The sequence below is a fragment of the Apium graveolens genome, chromosome 4 (assembly GCF_009905375.1).
Source record: "Apium graveolens cultivar Ventura chromosome 4, ASM990537v1, whole genome shotgun sequence".
Lineage (NCBI taxonomy): Eukaryota > Viridiplantae > Streptophyta > Magnoliopsida > Apiales > Apiaceae > Apium > Apium graveolens.
The window spans coordinates 234,244,126-234,265,299 of NC_133650.1; the positions used below are offsets into that span (position 1 = coordinate 234,244,126).

Consider the following 21,174-nt stretch of genomic DNA (forward strand, 5'->3'; position numbering starts at 1 on the left):
GAAAAAGAAAACTATTCAAAACTCCAATACATAAAACATGTTGGTAATATGTCAGGTCTCAACTATAACCAAAACCAAGGAAAAAAGAAAAGGCATCATAATAACAACATCCAGATGTTGAGCTGATACCCCATCACAACCCAGAAATGGGAGACAGAAAGTTACCGTTTTCAAAGTTGTTGCAAAGATCTACTATGTTCCTTTTGATAGGTATCTATAATTTGTCAAAATAAAAACATTGCATTCACAATGCAAGTGACTGAACCTCGTCAGCTTTCCATGCATTCTCTTCATACCTGTACCACCTCATTAGGCCTTCATCAGCTTTACTTCTCTGGCACATAATGCACGATTCATTCATGCATGTGAAGAATTGACGCAAACGAGAAGCTTTCTGGAGTAGAGAATCATCGATCTCCTTCAGAATAATTCTTTTTTGAGCAGGTGGTGGAGGAACTTCAACAATGTGACAGTGAGATATATTAAGCACTTCCAGATGCTCTAAGCCGTCCAAAATAATGACCAATGCTTCTTTTATAACCATTGAGCAACGAAGGCTTAACATCTTTAAATTTGGAAGAAACTGAACGATCGAATTCGCACATGTTACGTTAAAAGATCCCATGATCTTCAGTTCAGCAAAATTTTTGCAGTTTTTGAAAATCTCTTCCATTACAAATCGAGGGGTGCCTATGCTTGGCATGGTCATCGACTCCAGATCCTTCCACGTGCTCATTGCCTTGCATATACCAGTCCTCTTTATGCGGTTCCAGGCAGGCATTACAAGCCGTTTGAGCCTTGGACACCTGCAACAAAATTAATAATTTACCACCGTAAACCACTCTATGAAAGCAGAAAAATATTGTAAAACATTGAAGGTAAAGTGAATCACAATATTATAATTCTACGTACTTCAAAATTTATTATATACTCTTTTTAGCCTGTTGCAAGCCATTTATACCGAAATGTGAAAACATGCTTTAGGAAATTCTAATACATTATAGATATTAAAACTTATAAGCTGTAATGTTGTATTAGAAGTTGGGTAATAACGAGTAGCAGGAGTTATCTAGAAAACATTAATATCATGATACCACTAGTAGCGAGAACATTAATTGCTGCAATGTTTCAATACATAATGTGCTGCCCAACAAACCAAGAATGCAAGGCATCTGTCATATAGAGGTCGACAGTCCGAGCTCTGGTAAATTTCGGTTTAAATAGGTAATAGATGTTGAGCAGACAGAATATAGAGCAAAATTCTAGGGCATCGCGCTAGAGATAAGGGACAGGGGTCCAAAATCCTCGCAGATATTTATGGGAGCCTGTATATGCAACAGTTCTCACTAGTCTTATAATAGAGTACCATCTTTCTTAAAGAGGCTAAACGAAGACATACAACCCTGGAAAGAACGGAGCTCTATAGAATATATGACTCATGCCCCTTTAGGTTTTCTCAGTTCCTTGGCAGGCAGTGTGCAGCGGGTTTTGAAAAGGAAATTAATCGCGGTCTTGAACCAGTTCTTTCCCTGACCCTCTTAATTGATTTATTCATAGATATATAAGGAAAGAAGACCTAATACTTAGTTTAAATGACTTTGATAGTATCATACTTTTGAAATCCATCCATCCTTTAAAAAAGTTAATTTTTTAACTCGGTAATATCAAATAGTTTTTTCTGGCTTAGCTAGGCAGGATAGCCTAGACACTAGTCTTTCATTACGACCCTATCCCGGCAAGACCGATAAACAAAAAATATAATTAACTAGAAAAAAGGAACGAGAGAGAGGGATTCAAAGTAAATGAACAGCAGAAAAGGAAGGCCTTTTACAATTTTGTCGCACCAAATTAAACTTTTATGGTACAACGGCGAATTCAATATATATAAAAAAAGGGTCGCGTTCCAATGAGAACTTCTTAAATGAAAACCGTGAGAACTGGTGATTTTTGTAGTTGAAACTGGTGATTTTTTGAAAAGTTAAAATTTAGAATATGGAATAGGTAACAGTATAAAATCTTGGAATCATCTAACTAGAAAAAGAGGCCAGTTTCATTCTTAACAAAAAATTAATTTATATGTTGTTTGTGGTTAATCAATTGTAAACTAGATTTCGAACTTACTTACATGTTAGGATATGTATAATAAGATATCTTCGGTTTAGGTTTAGGTTAGTAAATTCTAAAAGGTGACTTCTGTAGTTGAAACTGGTGATTTTTTGAAAAGTTAAAATTTAGAATATGGAATAGGTAACAGTATAAAATCTTGGAATCATCTAACTAGAAAAAGAGGCCAGTTTCATTCTTAACAAAAAATTGATTTATATGTTGTTTGTGGTTAATCAATTGTAAACTAGATTTCGAACTCACTTACATGTTAGAATATGTATAATAAGATATCTTCGGTTTAGGTTTAGGTTAGTAAATTCTAAAAGGTGCTTTCTCCCTTGCCTCCCGGTATCCCAATCCCAATGAATATAAGGAATTTTCAATTTATTCCAGATCATTCATATTTCGATGTAATCGAGAAAGATTATAGAGTCTCGTGTGAGTTAAAGTGCATCCTCTTCCATGTATGGAATGATTGTATTATTGGGATAGATACACAAATAGCTTTAACTACAAGAAACCGAGTAGGCGGGTTTGTTCAAGAGGAGATTTAAAAGAAAAGGAGGAAATCAAATAAGAAATATTTTTCTGGAGATATCCATGATCCTGGTGAGACAGATAAGGTATCTGGACATAGAGCAAAATATACTATGTCTTGCTGTAACGAAAAAGACCCAAAGGAATCCAAAATCCTACAGATAATTATTAAAACAGTATATGCAACGGTTCTCATTTAGTCTTATAAACTATTAAGTACCATCTTTCTGAAATGGTACCAAGTATAAACAGTAAATTTAAGTTCTTTAGTGCTTTCAGAGAAAATATTTTGAAGTTTACATTTAGCTTCAATTTTATACAGAGACAAGATCCTTAAGCATGCTTAGACATTCAGCATATCTATCCAGAGAGCATAACCCTTATTTTAAAAGTCCAGAACGCCTAACCCTAAATCCACAAAGAACATTACTTTCTATAAATATATATAATCTCAGATTCTGACTTGCAACAGTAGGCAATATAATATCAAAGTGCTCAGCAGGAAGTTATTGGCGATATGAAAGTCGGGCATGGATTAGATATATAAGTAAAATTAAAAGAATAGAGTTTTTGAATTACCTTTCAGCTGTGTATGACAATTGCTCATCAGTGAGATAAAGATTGTAATGGAAGACCAAAGTTAATATATGTCCATGACTAAGACTTAAACTGAGCCTTAGAATCCGGGTCAACGTCCTATCGGACTGGTTATCCACATAGACATAGGGCTCTAATGATGTCTTGATAAAGTTGGACTGCATATGCGACAAATCAACAGTTTGCCAAAGTAAAGGGTCAGAACATGCCCATCGCCATGCTCTACAGACGTGAGCTATGCCTGGAGCCAACTCAAACTTATTAAAAGACTCTATTATCTTCAAAAGGACATCTGTATCTAGATCCTCCCATCTTCTCGAAACAGTTCCACCTTCCATTTAGGACCTGATAAAGAAATCTCAAGAAACTTTAGAATATCATTAAGCTATTGACAAGAAAAAAATAAAGAAAATGAGTGGACCTTGAATGAGCAAGGTTTCTCATAAAAATATTTTAGATAAAGATTAAGTTTCATAAAAATATTTAGATAAAGAAGATAACAGGAAATAAGCAAATCATAAACACTTGGCAGAAAAAGGTTTTTACTTGAATTTTGTTACCAAATTAAACAAACAAGCTCTCAACAACATTAACAGTATATCTTTACTCATATGTAAATGACAGTCATAAAATATAGAAAGGGTATGTCGGGAGACCGAGGATGGAAGAAACAAACATTTATATTTAAAATGCATAATTCAATGTACTAAAAATGCAAAATTTAAGGTTTGCCGTTAAAAAAATTTAGAAGACAGAAACATTAGTGAATATAATGTGTGCGATGATCTCACTGTCATTACAAAATTATAGACGGTGTAAACAAAAGTTGATTAAATTATAAATCCTTTTCGATGTTTAAAAACTAAAAACAGCTAATATGAATATATGATTCTGCATAACAAAAAAAATCGTAAAGAAGTGAAAACAGTTTCATTGTTAATCCTAACAAATTGGCATTCAAAACTAATTTCAATTGGACATGAAAGCAAGCAATTACATAAACACATAAACACAACAATCACATGAAAAACATAGACAAAGCTGAATTAAGCTAAAGTAGCAGTGAATTATGAAAAGATATTTCAATTAAACATAACACAAATACAAGAGAACCCCTAGAAATGAAATAGAAATGAAGGATATAATCAAAATGACTTTAAAAAATGTATCTGCGCTACAAAATTACGATCCGATGATCTTGACATTCAAATGCAATCACAGATATGCAATTCTTATATATGTGTGTTGAGAGAGAGAGAGAGAGAGAGAGAGAGAGAGAGAGAGAGAGAGAGAGAGGAGTTAACCTTCGAGAATTTGGGAGAGAGAGAGAGAGAAATTACCTTGAGGAATTTCGATCTTGATACATGCAAGAGGCAGGAACACAAGTAGTTTGTAAGTCTTGTGTTATAAGCGTTTGTCGAAAAGAAACGGAAGGGGGAGGGGGCGTCAGGTCAGGTGAGAATTACAAGCGAAATGATAAAATTGGGACAATTAAAGGGACTGTTTTTAACGTTTGTAACCGCTCCCTGACGTTTGGCTACTGCTATCTATTTCGCAACTTAATTACATTTTTACACTCTTACGAAAAATTTACAGGACCCCTTATTTTTTTTTGGACTTTTACTGTTTATTACTCTTTCCGGGCCTCCATCCCATTTTATCTTTCATTTTAAAATTTTCACATATTAAAAAATAAAAAATTATATCTTTTTTCTCATTTTCACATAACAATATAATATAATTTAATTTTTACACCTTACATTAATTACACCTACTCAAATATGTAATTAAATATATACATATATATATATATACACACAAATTATAAAATAATATACATTTTCAATTTCTATAGGAGGACATCTATTAGAAAAGTTATTTAGTCGATTTTCAAACTATAAAATTTATACATTTTTTTGACATTTCTTCATTTCCTCTATGAATTTTTAATTAACTGATCTTATTAGATGATTCCACGCCATCCAATATTTCTCTAATGCATGAGTTCGATTACAAAGGATCGAACTTATGAATCTATTCACAGTTTTTATTATTTGTAATTTCGGAGTTAGTCTTTGAATGTAGAAAGAATACAATATTAAATTAAGAATTCACTTCGATTTTTTATTTTGCAAAGTTGATGATTAAAATGGGATAGAGGAAGTACATACTAGCTTAAACCGTTAATATTAAAAAAAATTAGAATTATTTAATAAATTTTTATAAATATATAATATTTATATATTGATAATAAATAATAATAAAATAATTAGAAAGAAGCTATGTTTATAATTTAGCACGATAGGTTGTGCTCGTATTTTTATGAGGATAATGAAACCGTGTATAATAATTAACAATTTAGTAATTTAATAGGTGTATAACACTATTTATTTTCATTTTTAGTAACCAAAATAAGGGGATCACCGTTGAAACAAATTATAACTCATTCCGGTAATTTTTACAATTTAGTAGTTTAATAGGTGTATAACACTAATTATTTTTATTTTTAATAACAAAATAAGAGGATAATAGTTGAAATAAATTATATTTCTTTTCGATTATTATAGTTTAACTAGCATAATAATCCGTGTAAGTCACGGGCAATTTTTCTTGCAATGTTTGGTTGCATAGTGTATGATTTTTTAATTTTAGTTTGTGCGGATTTTGTTAAAATATAAAATGTATAGTTCTTCATAATTTATTTTAAGCGTACGAAAATATAACTCGAAGCAACATGTACTCAATGATTGTTTAGATCGTTAAATGATGAAATATTGTGCAATGTTTATAGCTTTTTCTTTGTAGGCTTTGATGATTCTGGTCATGACAGATATTTTCGGTATATATAATTTTTGAGTTAAAGATATGTCTAAACTAATTATAATTTGTGTAGGTTGTTAGATATATTTGATAATGTCATGACTAATATGTTTTATGTTTAGCTTTCAGATCTTACGTGAACAGGATAGATCAGTACTTAACTGTTGATCAGTACTTATACTGGAAGTCAGGACTTAAGGATATCAGTACTTATATTATCAGGAGATAATCATCAGAAGATAGATATCAGAACTTAAGTGCTGGAGGACAATCAGATAAGGACAGTAGCTGATTAAAGGAAAAAAGATCGAGATAAACATAAGAAGAGATATGCATGAAGAAGGAATTCCGTGAAGAATGGAATACTTGGAATAGAAGATATCTGATTGATATATTTTAGGAAGCAGAATTATATTCCATATCAATTAGCAATTATCTTGTAACTGTGTAGTATATAAACACAGACATAGGGTTTACACTATAAGTGTTATCATTATCGAAGTTATTATTCTATATAACCCTAGCAGCTCTCGTGATATTTGTTCATCAGTGAGAGGTAACAGTTCCATACTGTAACAGAGTTTATTGTTTCAATAAAGTTTGTTTTCTGTTACTTAAGTTCTTTAAGTTCGATTTGAGTGTACTATACACTGTATTCACCCCCTCTACAGTGTGTGTGTGTGACCTATCAATTGGTATCAGAGCCTATATGTTAACATACATACAGTTAAAGATCCAAACACAATCATGTCGGACACAGAAACTCCAACTAAGCCTACTAAAACTGAGGAACCACCGAAGACACAAATTCAGAGTCGGTATGAGACCATCAGAGTCCCCATACTGAGACCATCTAAATATCCCATATGGAAGGTAAGGATGACCATGTTCCTGGAAGCAACAGATCCAGAATACCTTGATAGAATCAAGGAAGGTCCTCACAAACCAACCAAACTCGCAGTTGCAGTTGCAGGTGAAGCAGCAATGACCGTACCAAAGGAGAAGAGTGATTATACTGCTGAGGACATAGCATCAATTGCTAAGGATGCTAAGGTACGACACTTACTGCATAGTGCCATTGATAATGTAATGTCAAACAGGGTAATCAACTGCAAAACTGCTAAGGAGATATGGGATGCTCTGGAAACAAGATGTCAGGGAACTGACACAATTAAGAAGAACAGGAAGACAATACTCACTCAAGAGTATGAACACTTTGACTCAAAGACTAATGAGTCATTGAATGATTTATATGATAGATTTGTCAAACTTTTGAATGATTTGTCATTGGTTGATAAAGAGTATGATCTTGAAGATTCAAACCTTAAGTTCCTGTTAGCTTTTCCTGAATGCTGGGATTTGAAGACAACGACAATAAGAGACAACTACAATCTTGATGAAACAACTCTTGACGAAATCTATGGAATGCTCAAGACACACGAGCTGGAGATGGAACAAAGAAGCAAGAGGAAAGGAGGAAAGTCAAGGACAATTGCTCTTAAGGCTGAAGAAGAATTCCCCAAAGCAGCTTCCTCAAAGAAAGACAAGGGTAAAGCTCTTTTCATAAAGTCTGATACTGAGTCATCAAGTTCTGAGAGTGATGATGACTCAGATTCTGAAAGCTTGCCTGAGACTGATGCTGATGAGGAGATGATGAAGCTGTGTGCTCTTATGGTGAAAGGAATCACAAAGATTGCATACAGGAAGTTCCGGAAGGGAAAGAAGTTTTCCAGGAAAAGCATAAGTTCTGATAAGAAGAATTTCAGAAGATCTGAAGGCAGAGGAGGAAAGTCTGACAGATGAGATTACACCAATGTTAAATGTTATAACTGTGGTGAGAAAGGCCACATATCTCCTGACTGCAAGAAGGTAAAGGGTGACAGAGGCAAGGCTCTTGTCACAAAGCAGAAAAGCTGGACAGACACTTCAGACTCTGAAAGTGAGGAGAACTATGCATTGATGATAAATGCTGATAAAGAAAGTGCTGAGAGCAGTTCTGAAGCTGCTGAAACAAAGGTACCTCAGACTACTTATGCTTTTCATACTGATGATATTAATGAGTTGAGAAGATATCTTAAAACCATGTTTGTGAGTTATAGAGATCAAACCTTAACATGTGAAAGATTAACTTCTGAAAATCTTATTTTTAAGAAAAGAAATGATTTCTTAGAAAAAGAGTTAGTTATATTCCATCAAACTCAGAAGGATAGAGATGATGCTTTTATGTTAGGGATGAAGTGCTAAAAATGAATGAATCTCTAAAAACTGAGTTAGAAAAGGAAAGAGAGATAATCAGGACTTGGACTAACTCTGGCAGAACAACTCAAAATTTGCTAAGTAGTGAAAATTGGAAAGAGGGCTTAGGTTATGGTGAAAATAAGAATGATAAAGGAACTGAAGAAATTAAGCCTGTTGTTAAGCAAAAGCCAAAGTTAAAACCTGTTAAGTTTGTAACTGTAAAGTCTGATAATGAGAAATCAGAAGTTAAAGAGGAATTAACTTCTGACAAACTAAAACAGGAAAAGACAGCTGAAGTAAACATAGGCTTAATGACAAAGAAGCAGCTTAAGCATAAGCTGAAAGATGTCAAGAATGCAAACAAGGTAAAATCACCTAGGAAAAATAGGAATGAAAAGGAAGGTGTGAATAAAAGCAATGATTATAAACCTGTTCCTGATGCTCCTAGGAAAACATGTCATAACTGTGGAAGTTCTAACCATCTGGCTTCTTTTTACAGGAAAAATAAGAATATTAACTCCTTACCTTCAAAATTAGGAGTTAAGAGTCAATCAGTTAGATACAAACCACAAAATCCTTGTTTTCATTGTGGTAGTTTATGGCATTCCATTTATACTTGTAAGGAATATCATAGTTTGTACTATGATTATTATCAAATAAAACCTTCTTTGAAGAAAGTTTCCATTGTTCCTTCTAGTATAAATTCTGATTCAAAGTCTGATAATGTAAATTCTGATAAGAAAAATGTTAACATAAACTCTGATGCTAAATCCGCTGCAAATGTTAACAAACTTAATAAGGCCAAAGGATCCAAGCAAGTCTGGGTCCTTAAAACTAATAATTAGTGGTCTTTATGATTGCAGGGCAACAGGAAAAATATTCTAGTTCTGGACAGTGGATGTTCAGGTCATATGACTGGAAATAAGGCCCTGCTATCAGACTTTGTGGAGAAAGCTGGCCCAAGTGTTTCTTATGGAGATGGCAACATTGGAAAAACATTGGGATATGGCAATATCAATCTTGGGAATGTCATCATTAAAGAAGTAGCTCTGGTCTCAGGACTTAAACACAACCTTCCGAGTATAAGTCAAATCTGTGACAGAGGTTATCATGTTGATTTCTTTGAAGAACACTGTGAAATTGTGAGTAAATCTAAAGGCAGAGTTGTTCTGAAAGGATATAGACGTGGTAACATTTATGAAGCTAAGCTTTCAACAAGTACTGATGGCTCTGCAATCTGTCTGTTAAGTAGAGCATCAATTGAAGAAAGCTGGAATTGGCATAAAAAACTCTCTCATTTAAATTTCAACAATATAAATGAACTTGTCAAGAAAGATCTTGTGAGAGGATTGCCAAACACAGTATTTGCTCCTGATGGTCTTTGTGATTCATGTCAGAAAGCCAAACAAAGAAAATCTTCATTCAAGAGCAAGACTGAATCATCAATTCTTGAGCCTTATCATCTTATACATGTTGATCTATTTGGTCCAGTAATTGTCATGTCTATTGCAAAGAAGAAGTATGCATTGGTCATAGTGGATGAGTTCACCAGATACACATGGGTGTATTTCTTGCACACAAAAAGTGAAACTGCATCTATCTTGATTGATCATGTCAAACAGCTGGATAAAATGGTCAAAGATTCTGTGAAAATTTTAAGGAGTGATAATGGCACTGAGTTCAAGAATTTGATAATGGAAGAGTTCTGCAAAAGCCATGGAATAAAGCAGGAATTCTCTGCTCCTGGAACTCCACAGCAAAATGGAGTTGTTGAAAGGAAGAATAGAACTCTCATTGAAGCTGCACATACAATGCTTGAAGAAGCAAAGCTTCCAACCTATTTTTGGGCTGAAGCTGTGCAGACTGCTTGTTTTACTCAAAATGCAACACTCATTAACAAGCATGGAAAAACACCATATGAGATGGTGAAGAAAAAGAAGCCAAATCTGAAATATTTTCATGTATTTGGATGCAAGTGTTTTGTTCTCAAGACTCATCCTGAACAGCTATCAAAGTTTGATCTAAAAGCTGATGAAGGAATCTTTGTTGGATATCCACTTTCCATAAAAGCCTTCAGAGTCTATAATTTGAGAACAAAAGTGGTCATGGAATCTATCAATGTCTCTTTTGATGACAAGAAGATCACTGGTCTTAAAGATTTCGTTGACCATGATCAGCTGAGATTTGAAAATGAAGACTCATATTCTGATACTGAAAATCCTGACAGTCTAAGTCCTGATACTACAAACTCTGACGGATTAAACTCTGATGTTATTGAAACTGTGGTGACTACGTTAAAGGAAGATGCACCTATGCAGGGGGAGCATACTCAAAATCCTACCACATCTCAAGAAACATTAGAACATGCATCTGGCTCTTCAAGCTCTGATTCGTCAAGTTCTGATAAGCCAAGTTCTGATAGTGCTGAAAATCTAAATACTGAAGAATCCAACTCAGAGAGCATAGTTTCAGGGGGAGCATCAGAAAATGAAAATGAAGATAACATGGATCATGGGGGAGCATCCAGTTCTAGAGAAAACATTCCATCTGCAAGGAAGTGGACAAAATCTCATACACCTGATTTGATAATTGGAAATCCTGATGCAGGTGTCAGAACTAGAACAGGTACTTCAAATGAGTGTCTATACAATTCTTTTCTCTCTCAGACTGAGCCAAAGAAAGTAGAAGAAGCTCTTCAAGATGCTGATTGGGTGCAAGCAATGCAGGAAAAGTTGAATAAATTTGAAAGAAACAAAGTCTGGACCCTAGTGCCAAGACCAAAGAATAGATCTGTTGTTGGTACAAAGTGGATATTTAGAAACAAAACTGACAGTGATGGCATAATTACAAGGAATAAGGCAAGGCTGGTTGCAAAAGGATATTCTCAACATGAGGGAATTGATTATGATGAAACATTTGCACCAGTTGCTAGGTTAGAAGCCATAAGGATATTTTTGGCTTATGCTGCTCACAAAAAGTTTACTGTCTTTCAAATGGATGTGAAAAGTGCTTTTCTCAATGGAGAATTGGAGGAAGAGGTATATGTTGAACAACCTCCAGGTTTTGTAGATACCAAACATCCAGATTATGTCTACAGGCTTGATAAAGCACTTTATGGACTTAAGCAAGCTCCTAGAGCATGGTATGAGACTTTAGCTCAGTTTCTTCTGGAAAGTGGATTCAACAGAGGGACAATAGACAAAACACTGTTCTACCTCAACCATGGAAAGGACTTACTTCTGGTCCAGATTTATGTTGATGATATCATTTTTGGGGGGTCAGGGATATTTTTTCTACATAATTTTGTTATAAAAATGAAGACAAAAAAATAAAAAATAATCAGTTGTTATCATTGAATTACATAAACAAAATAAAAAAGAAAGAATTTAGTAGAATTTTTAGCTTCTAATTACATGAATACAATTTATATATTAACCTTTCAAATATTAAAGGGATAATTTGTAATTTAATTGCAGAAGAGTTCTATCAGTAGGGGAAAAAACAAAGAGAAAACTGAAGAAAGAAAACTAAAAAGCAGCTTGGAGGAATTGAATTCTGACGTTCAGTGTAGAAAATCAAATAAATGACAAGCTCAACTGAGGCTACAACACGTTTTTAATACTTACAAACTATTCACTATTTATCCAAATCTCACAGGGACCCCATGGACCCCCTTATCTGCCTCTGTTTACCAGGATAAACATGAGTATACACCCTTAGATTAGGTCCAATGGGAGCCCAAGTGAGTGATGTGGCAGATAGAGAAAAATAGTTGAGCTTCTTTTATGCGTTGGAGAGAAGAAGAAAAGTTGGTCAGGCCTGGCTACTCGGGCCGGCCAACTCTCTACTGCTTGGTTTGCTTTTTCATTTTTAACTATATTTTATCTTTTTTACTTGATAAACTTGGCTGTGTATAAACGAGATGTGTGTGAATAAGCATGGCCCACACAAAACCAGGACCTGGGCTTTGCATTGAAAATGTCTGTCCAACTTATTTGATAAAATCGCTATTAAATAGGTGGCACAAAAGTTTCAGATTTTGACATGGGACTTGGGCTTGTGCATTGCGGGTTTATCATTAGCCTCTCACAGCCATTCGTCGGAACCGTCTACAACGAAGAAGTGATCTAAACCGTTTTGGGATAAAATAGAAAAATTAGAAATGATCTCGGATGAACTAGTACTCTGGTAAATCCTAATTTAGTTTGAGCCTGTGCAGTTAAAAATGATTGTACTAGCTTTTCAACTACTAACATGTTACGTTTTCTTTTCTCGATTTCTAGTCTTTAAGTATATTAGCTTAAAACCCGTTGTGATGCATGGATAGTCGGTCTGATGACCGTAATTACAGTAATATTTAAAATAAAATACACTCATAAATAGATTAATATTCACAATAGAATTATTCAAATAAAAATAGAATCATAATATGTCTATTTTTTTTGGTTTAAACAAAAAAATTATACTATTCATCCAGGTTAGGCTAAATAGAATTATATCCAATCTTAAACAAAATATAAAAATAAGTTTTAGTTGATATAATGTTATCAGGTTAAAACAAAATTATATATAGTATTCATTTGGTCTAAAATAAAATTATATTTACCCCATACTAAAATAAAATTAAATAAAAATTAAATATAATTAACTGAATTTGAATTGATATAATGGGCATGAGGATAAAATAAAATTTGCTACCCCATTCTAAAACAAAATAATAAATACTACCAATCCGGCTAAATTTTTTATTGAACTATGCTAAAAAAATAAAAATTTGAAACATAATACGTTTGTCTATATAATATCATCACGTTAAAATAAAATATATAATCTATTGGATTTAAAATAAAATAATATCCACTGAGAGCTAAAGTAAAATTGAAAACAAACTAAATGTAATTAGCGGGTTGATATAACGGGTCTGAGACTAAAATAAAATAATATTTATTATTGATCTGTGAAAAAATTAAAATTAAATTAAAATTAAGAAATTTTATATTATTGATATGTGTTAAAGTAAAACTAAAGTCTCCCTAATTCGTTGGCTCTGAAATATTAGAAGTTTGGTAGTACATATTTGTGTACAAATTAAACCAAAAATAAATTTGAATATAATTAGTTGGATTTGGTCGGTATACAAAACTAAAAATAATTCGTATACTATTGATGTGACATAAAACTTACATTTTAATTAAAATATAATTATCTTTCCTCAACACACCTATAAATATTAATAAAATTATATATTTCAGTTAGTCATATTTTTTTTAAATTAAAATATCACCAATTTATACACGTGTATATTTAAAATTATTGTCAATTTATATTATTAAAAATTTTAAATAAAAAAATTCAAAGCTTAAAATTTTTACTTTAAATTAAATTCAAAATTATATAATATTATAAATAAACCGTACATCGCATGAGTTTTAGGCTAGTAGATATATAGAATATAATGGTGGACAATCTTAAGGAATTGTGACATTATTTTATATCAATTATTCCTTCAAAATTATTCATTTGAGCCGTACTTTTGTCCTATCAACATTACAGATTTACACAATATATTTATACAAAATAATACCCCTTATTTTATTTTTCTTATTAATCATTGTTCATAAATTGCGGCAAAAAGAATATGCTACATACTTCACAACCAGTATTGTTGTAAAAGACATGTCTGCACTTTAACAAGATTAAGATATTTTGTCAACCCTAAGTAAGTTGTTGTTAGTCCCTTAACGATATAGCAAGAATTACAGAAGGGGGGTTGAATGAAATTCTTGAACCTTTTTCTTGAAATAAAAATGTTCAACTCGATTATGGATATATTTGTTTTGATTAGCACAATGCGGAATGTAAACTTGAATGAATCAAAACATAAGTAATTAAAAACAAGAGTTTTTAAAAACTTTCTGGTGGATATAAACAATTCCACCAGAGATATATATAATATATCGAGAGGACTCTGTGTGCAGAAATGCTCACAGCTGCTTACAAAATAGAACTGCTGAGAATACAGGAAATGCTAAAGATTGTGCTTACAAAGATTTCTCTGTTTGTATGTTTCTCAGCTATCTCAGTTATTTTTCTATTTGCTACTCTCTTGGTTTATATATTACCAAGATTACAAAGTCAAAAGAACTGAACAAATATAAAATCTAACAGTCTTGATCTTTGCTGCTTTTCGTCCTCTATTACCCAGTTAATGGGCTTCCACAGTGTGTTTGTATCCAACTCGACGGCTGTGTGTCAGCTTTCACTGTTCAACTGATGTTTGAATCTTGATATGATCATCCGTCGAATTTCAGATCATCCGTCGATGACTTAATTGATCATCCGTCGACTGCTATGTTAAACATCCGTTGATAGTCATTTGATCATCCGTCGAAGCTTTGTTAATCATCCGTCGGTAGCTATTTTGGCACTTGACTTCATTTCACTTATACAGAATTACAAGACATTGCTTATGTACAGTTAATCAACCTATTCTGCATATCTAGTTAAAGTCAACATGACTTATATGCTTCTACAGATTCTATACAAAGGTGCATACATCACTGTGCTACAAACTTATTATTACATAAGCTACTCACTCGATGGATAATAAGTTAATCATCCGTCGGGACTATAATGAGTTATCCGTCGGGACTAAAACTCTTATCCGTCGAGTGCTACATAATTTCACTAAGTAAAATCTACTTAGACATTTTGTTGAAGTGATCATCAAGTACACAACAGTTGTATTGTTATCTTAATCTGTATTTTGTACTTATAACACTTAAAGTCTGTAAAAATGCAAAGGAGCAGACTGAAGTCTTTTTCCTGAAACAGTATCAAGCCTAATGATTCTATCTGGAAGAAGATCAAGAAGATCATGCCTCAGAAGAATTTTAAAGAAGTTTGGAGTTGAATAAATATGTTTGCAGAAAAATACTCTAAGTCGAGATCTCTACAAGTCACATATTTAATGTTATAGATAAGTCATTCGAGAATTCCAGAATGGCTTATCGAGAAGTCAGGAAAGCTACTAGAGAACTCAGAAAGATATCGAAAAGCTAAATTGAAGACATGAATATTGGAGATATCGACAAGTCATTTCTTCACTAGAGAACTCAGAGTTATCGACAAGTCTACATTCATTAGAGAACTCTGAGTTATCGATAAGTCAAGTTCCATTAGAAAACTCAGAGATATCGATAAGTCAAAATTCACTAGAGAACTCAGAGATATCGACAAGTTAAAATTCACTAGAGCACTCTGAGATTTCGACAAGTTAATTTGACTAGAGAACTCTGAGAAATCGACAAGTCAAGAAGCCACTAAAGAACTAAGAGTTTGTTAGGGCGAAAACACGCGCTAATATTCACGCAAGTATACGCATTCGCAAGTAGTATAAGATATAAATCAGATTCGTTCCCACAGAGACTGGTTTAGGTTAAGTTAAATTTATGCACCTATGCAACAATGTATGGTTATCTCTCAATGCTAAGACAAATAACAAATTGGGTTTTTATTAAACTAAGAGATTATACTAAATAACATTAACTAAGAGAATTGAGGTTAAATTAATATATATGATAAATATGGGATCCTAACTTCATTAAATACTTCATTCAATAGCCTTCTCGTTCTTAACCTTAGCATGTGATGGTGAGGACACTAATCAGATAACACGAAACTGATAAACGCCAACTTTCGTTGCACGAGTACCATTCTACCAGACATCCACAAAAGAGATAGAAGCTGAATAGGCACCAATTATATTGAGACCCTATATGTCTATAGAATTTGACAACATAACAGTTTAAGCACAAGTTATCTATCTTGATTACATAGGGCAAGTAAAACGGTTAGAGTTACCTACGAATCATGCATACACATACATGAACCTATGCTAGCATGGCAAGTTCTAAACCTCTATATTCACTGTCGCTTCAATAGAGATTAACACGCTATCTTATATGTTAGCTACGCACATAAGACGAATAAGCACAACCAATACTAGGATATCATACAATCACCACACACCAAGATATCGAAATAATTAACTATTGGAATCCATAAGTAAATCCGCTAGAATCCCATGACAACGATTAGCCCATAATCGAACTCATCGTCACCATGGGTTCCAATGAAAGCATGGTATAAACAAGGTCTTAATAAACTAAATAATAATCAAAGTACGAATAAACGAGATCTAGGTTCAACAAGAACGAAAACGAGCATCCAAAGTTACAACTAATTCAAAGAATCACAAGTTGAAAACAAGATCTTCTTTTTCGGAGTTGTTCTGTGCTTCTAGGTCTTCTCCTTGGTATCCCAATCTTCCCTTCTTGCGCAAAACACAATCTTCTTCTTCTTAAAAATCCCCCTGTGAAAACGTCTCAAATCTACTTATATAATAGTCCCATAAAACTCAGATTACATAGAAGTTGGAAGCCAAACAGAAGTAGAAGTCTAAAATAATTTAGCAAAATTCCCGACCCTGCGCGGCCGCTCAGCATAGCTGCGCGGACGCGCAGGCCTCCACTGGAAAAAATCCAAGTTTGCTCCGTTTCTTTGCCGTAATCTGCCCGTTCCTTTCCTCTCGCAATGGTGAACACATGCCAATGCTTATTCTTGATGATTCCTCCCCCGAAATGCAACTAATACCCTGAAATACATGAACACTAGAAAAACGCATCAAATATACAAAATACTTGATTCAAGACACCAATTTAAGCCATTTTAAGACGTTCTAAGTGGTATAAAATGCCACTTATCACACCCCCAAACTTAAATCGATGCTTGCCCTCAAGCGTCACAGACTCAAAAACAAATAAAAATATGAATGAATACAATCTATATGAAAATGCAGCGATCCCCCTTACTACAATTAATCAACCAAATTGCCACATCTCAACGAATGCAGTTAGACAACTAAAGATCAATAAACTCATGCAAACGGACATACAGCCAGAAACGTGGTGTGTGCAAATGCTTAACAGATATGCTTCGGAACTAGACCAATTACTATGACTAGACTATCCTCAAGGCAATCCTACGATTATACAAAGAATAAAAATTCCAGGCACAAAGTGATATACAACACTACAAGAACTCTGGAGCATACTACGGAATCGTGCTTTTTATTTACAACTCAAATGCTTATTTGACCGTGCAATGAGTGAGGTCCACAAAAGACTTATACAATGATATCCATGTAACGAGCGTTAGGTTAGCGGATCCCAGACTCTAAAAGCCTTAGGTCGCTAGGCACAAAGTCCCCTAAGAACTTAATAACTCGAATACCAAAGAGCCCACTCTTGATCAATTATGCCAATTTTTTTTTTTAAACTCTGAGCAAGTGCGTTTCGCTCCATCTTGCTCAACCCTAGACTACTCGCAACATACGCGAGCCGGCTACTAGCCATTTGACGCCTAGCCACAACTAGCAACAACTTCCATATTTTTTTCTCCAAAATTTTTCTTTTTCATGTCTTTATCACTAAGAACCTATAATCGAATTCTAAACATAATAAATAGATTGACCTTGAAAACAACCAAATCATAACACAATCTAGCCCTTTCGTATTCTCTAAGACTTAGTGGACTTACAATTGTTTCTAGCATGCATATCAACCTACACAACTTAATATCACTTTAATGCTATCACTACACTCACATCAATATCACAATTCAGTCGATAAATCATTGCAAAAGGGATCATGGTAAATGCATGAGCTACATGACATTCATAAAAAAAAAAACTATATGGCATAAATTATGCAACTATATGAACTAATCTATCATGAATATGCAACTAAATGACACACACACAATATTCCTTAACTACCACCCCCATACTTAAAATTTTCAATGTCCTCATTGAAGGCAATAATAAGGATTTCAGGCATACCTAATTAGCGGGAGATTCACCCTCGTCGGGTGGAGGATCAGGTGGCCAATCAACCTCGCCACCAGTGTCTCGAACAACAGTACCGAAAGCATGTGTCAAATCTGCAGCAAAATGATGGTGAATATCGTGCATGGCTTCCATACGCCTAGTTACTTGCCTGTACTGCTCATCACCAACACCGGTCCTATCAATTATCTGCTGCACATGAGAAGAACCCTCTATAGGCACTGGAGGATCCGTTCGGCTACCCTCTACATCATCAAAGATATATCCCAACCCCTTGTCAGGGGGTGCACCTAAGAATGAATAACTCAAGTGATTTGGCAGTGGGTTGAGCTCAAGTGTAGGAGCATCTTCAATAGACGACTCGAGACGATCCTGAGAAATTTTCAGCTCTGCTAACCCAAGAGAATCGAATGGCACATCCAACTTCCTCTTCCACAGAGGTGCATTCAAAACCTGAATTTGCTCTACTTTAAAGCACTCCTCTTTAGCTGTGGGTAATTTTATTTCCTTGAACACATTGAAAGTGACCTTCTGATCATGAACCTTCATCGTAAGCTCTCCTTTTTGCACATCGATCATAGTTCGGCCTGTAGCCAAGAATGGTCTTCCCAAGATAATGGGAATCTTCTTATCTTCCTCGAAATCAAGAATTACAAAGTCAGCAGGGAAGAAGAGTTTATCCACCTTGACCAAGACATCCTCCACTATACCTCGTGGATAAGCGATGGAACGGTCAGCTAGTTGCAATGACATGTATGTTGGTTTCGGCTCAGGAAGACCAAGCTTCTTGAAGATAGATAAGGGCATCAGATTGATGCTAGCTCCTAAATCACATAAACACTTGTCGAACGACAAGTTTCCGATGGTGCAAGGAATAGTGAAGCTTCCAGGATCTTTAAGCTTCGGAGGCAACTTCTGTTGCAGCACAGCACTGCATTCCTCCATTAGAGAAACGGTCTCTAAGTCATCGAGCTTCACTTTCCGAGAGAGAATACCTTTCATAAACCTCGCATAGCTAGGCATCTGTTCAAGAGCTTCAGCGAAAGGTATGTTGATATGAAGTTTCTTGAACACCTCCAGAAACTTCTCAAACTGCTTATCCAGCTTTTTTTTCTGCAGCCTTTTAGGAAAAGGAGGTGGAGGATAGATCTGCTTCTCCCCTGTATTACCCCCAGGAGGAGTGTGTTCCACAGTAGTCTTCCTTGGTTCCACCTCTACTCCCTTCTGCCCATCTTCTTCAGCCACAACTGCATTTTCTGAATCTTGAGATTTTTCAGGCTCTTCGTCTTGCTGAATTTGGGGGCTTGCGACCTTTCCAGACCTTAAGGTGATGGTGTTCACATGTTCTTCAACTTCCCTCTTTCCTGGATTGGCTTCTGTATCACTAGGAAGCGTTCCTGGTGGTCGATTCAATAAGGCATTAGCAATTTGCCCTATTTGGTTCTCCAGATTCTGGATAGAAACAGCCTGACTTTGGCATATAAGAGCCTGGTTTTTGCACATAAGCCTCAACTCCTCTAATTCAAATTTTTCATTCGAAGATAGACCTGCATCATGAGTTTGTTGTTGAAGTTGAAGTTGTTGCTGAAAACCAAGAGAGTTGAACAGCTTATTTCCAAACGGATGGAACGGCTGTTGCATCACATTCTGATTGTTGCTCCAGCTGAAGTTAGGATGATTCCAGTTGTCAGGATGATAAGTGTCTGGAACTGGTTGTTGCGATCTCTGAAAGTTGCTCACAAACTGAGCTGAGTCGCTAGATATAGCGCATTGCTCTGTCACATGCGGACCTGCACACAGCTCACAAACACTAATTATCTGCTTAACACCATAGTTAGCCAGAGAATCGATCTTCATAGACAACGCCTTTAGTTGAGCAGTGATAGCCGTAGCTGTATCTAATTCAAGAACTCCTGCTACCTTGCCCTGTGGATATCTCTGGGTTGGACACTGATATTCATTAGCAGCCATCAGTTCAATTAGATCATAAGCTTCCTTATAGCTCTTTGCCCATAATGCTCCGCCTGATGCTGCACCGAGCATGGGTCTGGACTGTGCTCCCAACCCATTGTAAAAACAAGTGATTATCATCCAATCAGGAATTCCATGATGAGGACACTTCCTAAGCATCTCCTTATAGCGCTCCCAAGCTTCACTTAGCGATTCTCCCGTTTGCTGCGCAAATTGAGTAATAGCATTCCTGAGTGCAGCTGTCTTCGCCATAGGGAAGAATTTAGTAAGAAACTTCTGAGCAAGATCTTCCCAACTAGTAATCGAACCAGCTGGTAGAGAGTGTAACCAGCTCTTAGCCTTGTCCTTCAGAGAGAATGGGAACAGTCTCAGCTTCACAGCATCTTCAGAAACAACGTTGAACTTGAAGGTGTCGCATATTTCGATGAAATCCCTAATATGTGTATTGGGATCTTCCGTTGGAGAACCCCCAAACTGGACTGAAGTCTGTACCCATTGAATTATGCCAGGCTTGATCTCAAAGGTATTAGCTGTGATAGCTGGCCGGACAATGCTAGATTGAATGTCATTGATCTTGGGTTGAGAAAAATCCATCAAGGCTTTCGTTCGTGCTGCTGGATCTCCCATTGTAATGAGTACCTGAAAAACAAACAAATAAACCGTGAAAGTAAAAGAATCCGAGTCAGTGAACTTTAACGGCCACTGATGACAAGCACATAAACTAAAAATTAACTCTGAGTCCCCGGCAGCGGCGCCAAAAACTTGTTAGGGCGAAAACACGCGCTAATATTCATGCAAGTATACGCGTTCGCAAGTAGTATAAGATATAAATCAGATTCGTTCCCACAGAGACTGGTTTAGGTTAAGTTCAATTTATGCACCTATGCAACAATGTATGGTTATCACTCAATGCTAAGACAAATAACAAATTGGGTTTTTATTAAACTAAGAGATTATACTAAATAACATTAACTAAGAGAATTGAGGTTAAATTAATA

At 35.0% G+C, this 21,174-nt stretch overlaps 1 protein-coding gene and 1 non-coding gene across 2 annotated transcripts; one reads left to right on the forward strand and one right to left on the reverse strand.

Annotated features, from left to right (window-relative positions):
- On the reverse strand, positions 1–4,735 carry LOC141720695 (F-box/LRR-repeat protein At3g48880). Its single transcript, XM_074523261.1, has 3 exons — positions 4,581–4,735; positions 3,223–3,585; positions 1–806 (listed from the first exon to the last, which is right to left on the reverse strand). The coding sequence occupies exons 2-3, from the start codon at positions 3,576–3,578 to the stop codon at positions 245–247; spliced, it is 918 nt and encodes a 305-aa protein (XP_074379362.1). The 5' UTR covers positions 3,579–3,585; positions 4,581–4,735; the 3' UTR covers positions 1–244.
- A 15,571-nt stretch (positions 4,736–20,306) lies between these two features.
- LOC141722131 (small nucleolar RNA R71) lies at positions 20,307–20,413 on the forward strand. The gene has a single exon (XR_012575160.1). It is a non-coding gene; the product is annotated as a small nucleolar RNA R71 (small nucleolar RNA).
- The last annotated feature ends 761 nt before the right edge of the window (positions 20,414–21,174 follow it).